We start from the raw sequence: 9,802 nt of genomic DNA, 5'->3' as shown, positions 1-9,802 counted from the left end.
ATGTAGTATGTATAGGTCTCTAAAAGAGGCCACAAGCCCTTATTCTTATCCTCCTAATTACCTTCAAGGTGCTACAACCCATATGGGATTTGTGCACCTTCTTTCTTAGAAATACTACACTAGCTACTCATCCTATTTTCTACTAATAAAACCAAATATTTTGTATTTTTGAATTCACCATGGTATTTAAAAATACTCAATTAGCTTAGAAGCCTTGAGTGGCATTCAAATCTTGCTCCATTTTTTTTATAATGACTCCCAACGTGATAAAACTCATTTTTATCAAAGTCTTAAAAATTGTTCTAAATTTTCTAAATAAAATTTAAAAATCTTATAATAGTTCTATTATTCTAATTTTAGTTTATAATTATAATTTTATATCTTTAAATTTTTTTTAGTAATAAAATCATTTTAAATCTACTATAAATCCTATTTATTTGTATAAATAACTAAAAAGACACAAGGTTTTTTTTCATGCTTCTTTTAACTACTAACTGATATTTATAAAAATTTTATAAGTAATATATATATATATATATATATATATAGATTTAAGGCTAATATTAATATTCATCTTAATAAATAATCCTTAATATTCAATAACAAGTAAAAAATACTAAATCAATTAAGATAATTGCCTCCAAGACTTATCAAGACTCTATTTTTACAATTAACATTTTAATTTTTTATTTTTCTAAGGATTTTTAGACTACTCATTATATATTATAATTTGAAGCACTTTAAATACATATTTTTATTCTAAAATAATTAATAAGTTGATTTGATGATTCACAAAGATATTTAATAAGTTTTTTCAACCCTCAATAGTATCACATGCTAGAAAGAAAAGATTATCTAGGCATTTCATCATTGTTGAGGTCTTTATCACTTCTTTTACAAAAAAAAATTAGAATAAAATTAAAATTAGTTTCTAATAATAAAATATTTTTCTAATAATATCATTAAATATTAAGACTCTTTTTTTCTATCATGATATTAATTGAATTATATTTTGCTATCTATTTATAAAAGACCATTTCTTTTAGCCTTTATTTCCATTATATTATCTTAAATGTTGTAATAATTATATTGTGATATTTGATAACTTAAAAAAAAATTGTTCTTAAGTTGAATGTATTGGTTCTTGATTCTCCGTATTTTTAGTGCTATAAATACAAAAATTTCTAACATTGATAGAATATAAAATATAATCTTTATTAAAATTATTTTTCTTTATAGGATAGATTTTCTTAACTTTTCATCTTAATTTTAATGGATGTTTTTAATAAAAAAAAAATTAACCTTCTCTATTGCATTTACAAGATTTGTAAATGGATCCCATAAGAATTTGTTAATATCATATCCACCCCAATGTACAAGAATTTTTAATCTCTTTTAGCATTGCCTTAAATCTAAAACTTCTTTCATCTCAATTTTTTTTTTTTATTGTCCATTTTTATAAGAAGAAGTGACATTTTTTATCTTTAAAAATATTCACTATTTTATATGGCTTAAGAAGAGATATATGGAATACATAATAAATCTTCATAGATTCTAATAAATATAATTATTATGCAATTAGATTGATTTGTATATATATATATATATATATATATATGTGAAATGGTCCAAGTCTATGATATTCCAACTTCTAAAAAGAGTGATTAGTCTTAATATTACAGTAGAGTAACTATATCTTATTGTCAACTTAAAATTGAGGTTGTAATTTGTAAGAAATATTTGCATTGATCTTTTTTTTGTTCTTGAGTTTCTTTTAATTGTGCCTTTATTATTGCATGTAGCTTTAATAAATCATTTTTTAAATATTTTGTTACAAGATTAGCAATTTTTTAATATCAAAAGTATCAAATTGATAATAATAATCATAATTTATGTAAAAAAATGACTATTGAGTAGATAAATATATTATATTATTATAAAAAAAAAAATTAAGATAAAAGAGTTGTCTAATCATCTTCAAAATAATTAATGATATATCTTAAATACTACTTCAAAACTTGATTTTTTTTTTAATTTATTAATCTAAAGTTAAAAAGTCAAAGATATTTTTATATCTATCTTTAATATTTTAAAAGCGATTCTTTAAAATTTGATATAAATTAGATTCTTCTATTAGATATGATATTTCTTGGTAATCCATAATAACGGTAAATATTATAATAAAAAATTTTAGCTATTTCTTCACTTGTTAGATTTTTTATATGGTATAAAATATGCCATCTTAGTAAAATAAAATACTAATATAATTATAGAATTATAAAACTTAGCATTAAAAGATCTATGATAAAATCCATAGAAATAAAACATTATAGATGTTTTGATATAAGTAAATGTTAGAAAAGTCTCTAAGATAATTGTCAATGAGTTTTTGATCTTGAGCAAATATCATATGATTGTACAAAGTCTTTAACAACTTTCTACATTTAAGATCACTAAAAATCTTTTGAGATTAATTCCAAGGTCTTGTTATATCTTAAATATTTATTAATTGAAAAGTTGTAATAAGCTTGAACAACTTGTAATTATAATTTATTTTCTTGAACATATAAGTATTTTTAAAAAATAGAATATATTATTTTTAAATTCAAATTTAAAAATATCAAATAATTTAAAGAGATTTTTTAAAACCAGTCATAAAAAGATTTGAAAAAATATTTAATTAAAAATGATTAAAAAATATTGAATCAATAGTCAAAATTATTTCTATTGCTAAAAGATAAATTTACTTTAATTCTAATAGTATAATTTTTTGTTGATTAAAAATTATATAAATTTTTTTAGGTAAAAAATGAAAATATATAAATAGAACATCTGATAAATTATATTATTTTTTTAGGAAATAAAAAATATTCATTTTAAATCTTAACAAAGATATTTTTCAATGGATTTGCTACTAATTCAAAACTGCTTGTTGATATAAAATACTTAAGGTTCTTATGATTTATATAAACAACCACTAGATTTCAAGCATCTTTTAGGTAATGATTCCATTCTTAAAATAAATCCATAATTACAAAAAAATATTTGTATTAAATCTTATAGTTAATTTTGATTGTTAAAAGTTTTTTTGAATATAAAGCTATAAGACAAAGTTTGTTATCTACTCTCATTCATATCAATATTACATCTAAGACAAAGTCCAATGCATTTATTTCTATAAAAAATACCTTAAAAAAATTAACGCAATATAAGATTAGAGCAAAAGTGAAAATTGTCTTGAAGGATTTAAGTCTTGTTTTAATTTTTTTTATTCCACTCAAGTTTGCCTTTATAAATCAAATGTATAAGTAGAGCTACAACTTCAAAGAAAAAAAAAAATTGATAAAAATTTGATAGTAATTGCTAAATTTTTATAAGCATTAAATGTCTTTATTATTTTTAAAATCTTCTAATCCATGATAGTTTGAATTTTCTTAAGATCCATCCTAAGGCCAAAATTTGAAATAATGTATTGTAAAAAGTTAATTTGATTTATATGAAATAAATTCTTTTCAATCTTTTATTGGACATTATAAGGATTTGATTATTTTTTAATTAGGATTTTGATTAAGATTTAATTAGACTTTTGATTATATTTTAATTTAAACTTACTTATGATTTTAATAGAATTTTGTTAGGATTCTATTGAGATTTTTTTAGGATTTTGTTAAGATTATAGTATGGTTTGTTTAGGGCTACATTTAGATTTGGTTAGGATTTTGCTAGGATTTTTTAAAGATTTGTTAGAATTTTATTATGATTTGTTTAGGGCTACATTAAGATTTGGTTAGAATTTACTTAAAATTTATTTTGGATTTATTTAAGATTTTTATTTTTAGTATTTTTAAAGGATATTTTATTATTTCTTTAAGGTTTTTATTTTTGAATTTATCTAAGCTTATTTTTTTATTTCTTTAAGATTTTTATTTTAGTATTTATTTAAGATTTTTTTTAAGGTTAATTTGTGACTTCTTTTGGATTGATTAAATTTTTTTTAGGCTTCTTAAGGTTTAATTAAAATTTATTCAAGGTTCTATTAGACTTATTAGAATCTTGTTGTTACATTTTCTATTTACCTTCCATAGTTAAATGCCCAATATATTTTGAAGCTAGAATTCACATTATATAATATTATACCTATTTCTTCTTATTTTTATATATTAATAGTATCCAAGTAATTATTTGAGTTAATATGTATATCCATGATATTTTGTATATATAATATAATATTTATTTTTTTCTAATTTTTCTAAAAATTAATGTTTAAAGTTTTGTAAGAAAAATAAAATAAAATAAAATAAAAGAAGTAAAGCTTATAAAAACTTATTTGATTGATTCATAGTATCATTTAATTTCTTATTATTTAAGATACTATTGGTCTATTATTTACTTGATATTATCATTAAATAAAATAAATATTTTATTTTTATAAAAAGAATATTGATTATATTTTGTTGAGTTATGAAATTTTACTACTTATCTTATGTTTTTGAATCTTCTTTATGTAACACTAATATGATTCATCTTAGATAATTCTATTCAAAATGAAATACCTGTGGAATTATTTGACCCAATATCACGTATAATTTTGTATGATGAATTATAAAGCTTTTCCTAGATAAATCAGTTGAAATTATTTATTTTAAATGTGCGAAGAGAAGATTAATATTCAATAATTATTCAAATTGTGTCATTTAGTGTTAAATTTTGATGACTATAAAAAGTGTTTAAGTTTTGATCATGGAAGAAAACATACATAAAACTAATATCTTGTGAGAGAATATGATTCCAATTAATACTATCTCTCATTACGCTCATTACTAATTACACCTTTGTACATTAATGGATGTGTGACATTGATCATAATTTTCTCTTCAATTGTAGCCACACGAGGCCCTACAATCTAGTTCTCTTGTTACATAAACAGAAGCATTTGAGAATTTGATCACAGATGATTCTAATCAAATAGTTATAAATCATGTATACCTTGCCTACACCTTCCACAATTGCAATTTACATTCCATGTTATTTTGTACCCCAAAAAGAATGTTGAATTGTGAGGTGTTCTTATACACAGCCTTCACAGAGCCTGTGGAACTGGATCGGTGGTTAATTCAACCACAGAGAATAATAATGAATGTAGCGTCGGAGTTGAGAAAAGACACCCGGTAGCAGCTCGTTCCCGGAAACAGGGCCGAGAGCGATGCTGGTGTGCACGAACACGTAAAAAAACTGGAGAAGTCTCTACAAGTCCAACGCTAAACTAACTCAACCTTAATGAACTCGAAGTGAGAAAAATATTTTTTACATAACTATACCCCTCAAACTATCATTACCACCAATCATACATCTTGCAAACTTCGTGAGTGTTGTATCTCAATCACCAATGGGGCAAAAGTATGCCAGCATGATGTGTCGACGAGACATGAAACGTCAGTGAAGTGGGTTGCCGAGATTTGACATCCGGTTTGCTTGACAGAGACCTGCTGAAGAGTAACTTCCTGCGTAACTCGGTGCTATGCAGCCGAGAAAAAAAGGCCTATTATCGATCCGCAGGGTTCCTCTGGTCTAGTCCCATGGCATGTAAGTGTCCTCCCGCGTGTCACAGACTTGATCTGTCAATGATGCGTAGGACTGAACTTACAATTAAAACTACGCCGATCAGCCGATTGAATTAAGAAATTCACAATTGGCAGGATCAGAGAAGATACGTGTGTAACGTAAAAAAGAAATTTAAAAGTACGTGGTTTGTATGATGTACAAGGTGGACTTCACGGACGAGCTTTCTGCAAGGGCCTGGCTGAGTTATGCGGTTGGAAAAATGGAGTCGCGGGAGCTTGGCATATCCTGCGCTCCCTCGAATGTATGCTAAGATTTCAAAATCGTTGCCGTGTCTGCTGAACCTCCCGAAGAAAAGCCGGTAGGATTCAATGGGTGGACCAAAAGGGGGACTTTAACCCTGGTAGAATCTCAAATTCACAAACCACCAGTCTATTAGTCTCCTGATATCAATACTAGTCCTCCACATGTGAAGACGTTGGAATACTTGGTTTTATCGCTGTACAAATTCATGATTCACCGGCAGGATGGAATTGCGATGTAAGTGGTGAGCGCTGGATTACGCCAAGGGTGTGAACCCAAGAGAAGAGAAGATGGCGACGAGGACATGACGGAGACCGGGCTGATTGCCTCGGCCAACAATGTGAAGCATACCCTCCGCCGGTAGGAACTGCTTCTGCTGATACCGATAGATACCAAGAACTTCCTCAAGCCCACTCATATTCACAAAGCACTTGTAGTAGACGCAATCTTTGTCCTTCACCCCTTTGATGAATAGATTCTGCAGATCGAGATCGATCCTACTGGACCCTACGATCTGGATGCTGGTTCGGTACTTCTGCGCAGACTGGTTCTCCTTCGTTCTAGATTGCTTGGTAAATGAGAGCAAGCTTCCAGAGACTGCAGCCACATTAGCCACCACAAGATCGTCGTACGTAACTAAAATAGTGTCTTGCGCCTCCTCCCATCCCCAACTTCCCTTCTCAATTTTCACACGTCCAGTCTGCAGTACCATCAGATGTGCCAGTTAGCTCTTTTTCAGGGTCAATGCGGTCCTTTGTCACACCTAATGAGTGAATGTGCGGTGAATCTTGTAAAACACAGTACCTGGAGTGTTTGGGAAAAGCCACGGTCGTTGCTTTCAATCTTGGCACTCATGGCAACGTCCTTCGAGAACCATGAGCGAGGGTAGGAGAGCTCCACATTATATGCGGATTTTCCATCCAACTCCACTAAAGGAATTCGGACGTGCCTCTTCTTGAGCAACCTATCGGCGACATTGTCAATCGGCACCCGGTAAGTGGTTACACCAAATGATGGTCGCTCTTCCCTAGACGAAATACACCTGCGGTGATCGTCACTCTGTACAAGACACCGATACAAAGTCACCTGTTCTGCAGGTCTGGTGGAAGCGCACATACTGAAAGGATTGGACCATCATAAGTTCAAAGTCGATGCATGAGTTCCAATACTTCATTTACCGTTTCATACTTTTCGCACAATCTGACTGTTTGGTTGTAGAATCGGCACGCATACTCGCTTATCTTCATTGCAGACTTGTGGACGCCGTGATTGGAATTCGGCAACTGCAGGTAACAAAGTTTTTCCATGAACGCGAATGCCCTAGTAGAGTATAGCATAATGTCCTCCAACACCTCCTGGTACCTGCAAAGATTGGGAAGTCCGAGAATGATTTGGAGAATCTCGTGCAGTCCCACAAGCGTGGATAAAAGCTCATGACTCTCTTCTTTGTACAGTGAGGAGACGCACTGGAAATGCTTGCATTTGTCAATCAGAGAATTGACCGTCTTTGAAGCTGTGTAATCGATGGCCAAGGTGTAGTCCTGAGGTGTGGAAGGGCGCCGGCGGTGTAGCCCCAGCGGGTAGTCCTCCTCTTCATCTTCTGCATACAGAGGACTCTCTTGCAACAGCTTCGTGCTATTGACAGCCCGCAATTGCTCCGCGTGCTCATACGACGCCCTCACCTCAGGTTTTAAGCCCACGTCGCTACATGCACACAAAGAATTCAGTTAAATCCCAACTATTGTCGGCGTCACTTCACGATCCATCGTAACAGTCTTTTGAATCTTACATCTGGAGAATTACTAACTCAAGAAAAAGAAGAATATATCCTCAGATGCTTGCAGTCCACAGCATCACTCCGTTAGTCATCCCTGAGGTATGCGAGAATCATTAAGGGGCGGTCGTGACACAGAAACTACCTCGAAAAAGAACACGAATAAGCACAGAACGATTACAACTGTCCCTCAGACTTAATCACTTTGCAAAGCTGCTGTAAGCACCTGAAGAGCTTCATTTTTTCAGCATGTTCGGAGACCTTCATCTTGTGCTACACTCGACGTTTCCTCGTGAGGCTCACAATTCTGGCACACCGAAGGAGCCGAATAACTCGCATTCACGGCCACCAAAACCCAACCCTTGAGCTGAAACCCAACCTACCGTGCAGGATCAAATTAACGAGAAAATGGCCTTAACGAGGTTGTGCGCTGCACCTCAAGAACGACACCAGAGGGTTCTTTGCTTAAGTACCAGTGGGATGCTTACTGGTGTGGTTGTAGATGAAGCGAGAATCCGGTGTCCAGCCGTACACAGCGGAAAGTACCAGTCGACATGACCACATTGGCGAACAATGCTTTCTCTAGAAGAGGTGATGGGAAAAGGACTCCAACTCCCAGACGAAGTTTATAAATGCGAACAGACAAATTTTGTTTGGTCACTCCTCCCCGAAGCTATGCACCTTCCATAGCATCCCATTTTTACATCCCCAGGATTGTTACTCTCGTAAATTACCACATCACCTCGCGAAAGTCACCAGATAGACCGTAATTTGCAGCTTACTTTCTCGGTTAGACTCAAACTACCAGTTAAACGGACATTAGTTGGAGCTTTAACTTTGTTAAGTGCATAGTTGAACTGTTTTAATTCCAGACTTGCATTCAAAGACACACCAAATTTGGAGAAGACACGGATGCCCTCCCCAGCTCGGAAGTTATGTGTGCCTTCATAAACATGCACTGTTCATAACATTTTCAAAAATAGTTAACAAACGTGATTCATTCGGTGGGCAAATGTTATAACTTACCCAGTCTCTGTTCAAACTTCATATTATGATGCTTAATATAGCTACATTATCATCCAAAAATGTAGTGCAGCTGGTATTCAGACCCACGGGCTTGAACCAACGCATGAGTTTAGCTGAAGGTTGCGATGCAGTCTGTAAGTCTGATTGGGGTATAGTGCCCACGGATATCATTCGACAAATTCACAAACGGCGTGCACCCCATGAAACGCATTGGATGTGGTGCGCCAGCATTAAACATACAAAAGCAGCACTAGACAGATTTGCGTCTGGTTGGAAAAAGAAAATGCTGAAAAGGAGAAACAAACATTATTACGGAGCCGGTGCTTCTCTCATCAATTTAAAGCTCTTTATCTTCACTAAGATGCAGGATCAAACGAAACGTGGCCAAGTCACTTCGGTCATAGATTCAAAGTGTCACAATTAGATTCAACGCCTGTCATGCGCAGCCAATAAAAGAGCAACACATCTGCGGTGCAAGCCTGACAGAGAGAGAAGGTTCAAGATCCACGGCAAGTAGTCCGCCGGACGCCATTTTAAGAGATAACGTGCGAAGCCAGTGAATCCTATTTTCGGGATGGTGCACAGCAAGCTCTGGCATTCTCTTTCACGGCGGCCCTGAGCTCCGGCCTCGCAATCTCCTGGGCACTGGTGGGTGCAGGCAGACAACGTTTTTTCTTTTCAGCCTTTGACGATGCAACGTAGTTTCGGATCCCCACGGCACGCCAGCTCCGAGATAAGCCCTAATGCTCCTGATGGTTTTGAACTCGCTACATTTGGACTCCATAAGTGCAGCATGCTTAGGGAACTCGCTACCCCCCCTTTCCTTGGGCGATGAGAGAATCTGTCTATTTGTGTGACCGTACGTCTTAGCCATCCCTTGGCATTTGCAGTCCTTTCATCTTGATTTCACAGAGCAGGTACCCACCTCACGCTCTAACCTTTTTTACTTCATGCACCACTCATTCTTGTGGTTTAATAAAGATGAATGTTAGGTAGTTGAGTCAAATTTTGTTGATAGTTAAATCATAAGCAACCAAATGTTGGACTGTCTTAAAATATTGACAGTAGAGGTTCAAGTTTGAGGGTTTAGGGTTAATAAATAAATAAATAAATAAATAAACACATACATATACACATGCA

The 9,802-nt window shown here is 32.7% G+C and overlaps 1 protein-coding gene across 2 annotated transcripts; it reads right to left on the bottom strand.

Moving 5' to 3' along the window:
• Positions 1–5,003: 5,003 nt before the first annotated feature.
• Positions 5,004–8,073, bottom strand: LOC112287330 (uncharacterized). Of its 2 annotated transcripts, XM_024530233.3 has the most exons (5): positions 7,863–8,063; positions 7,330–7,566; positions 7,041–7,224; positions 6,667–6,921; positions 5,004–6,562 (listed from the first exon to the last, which is right to left on the bottom strand). In XM_024530233.3, exons 1-5 carry the CDS (start codon positions 7,901–7,903, stop codon positions 6,119–6,121), a joined length of 1,161 nt encoding a protein of 386 aa, XP_024386001.1. In that variant the 5' UTR covers positions 7,904–8,063; the 3' UTR covers positions 5,004–6,118. The 2 variants fall into 2 exon arrangements, with proteins under 2 accessions (XP_024386001.1, XP_024386000.1); XM_024530232.3 differs by having other exon boundaries at positions 7,041–7,566; positions 7,863–8,073.
• Between the last annotated feature and the right edge of the window lie 1,729 nt (positions 8,074–9,802).

The sequence above is a fragment of the Physcomitrium patens genome, chromosome 10 (assembly GCF_059467195.1).
Source record: "Physcomitrium patens ecotype Gransden chromosome 10, ASM5946719v1, whole genome shotgun sequence".
NCBI lineage: Eukaryota > Viridiplantae > Streptophyta > Bryopsida > Funariales > Funariaceae > Physcomitrium > Physcomitrium patens.
This window is presented reverse-complemented; position numbering and strand designations above follow the sequence as displayed.

Excerpts from the sequence above, each read along its gene's own strand:
- LOC112287330 (XM_024530232.3), bottom strand. The coding sequence starts at position 7,903 with ATGAAGGTCTCCGAACATGCTGAAAAAATGAAGCTCTTCAG. Across the intron at positions 7,567-7,862 it reads GAAAAAATGAAGCTCTTCAG|CGACGTGGGCTTAAAACCTG; the intron begins GTGCTTACAGCA and ends GTGTGCATGTAG. Across the intron at positions 6,922-7,040 it reads TGTGCGAAAAGTATGAAACG|AGTGACGATCACCGCAGGTG; the intron begins GTAAATGAAGTA and ends TGTCTTGTACAG.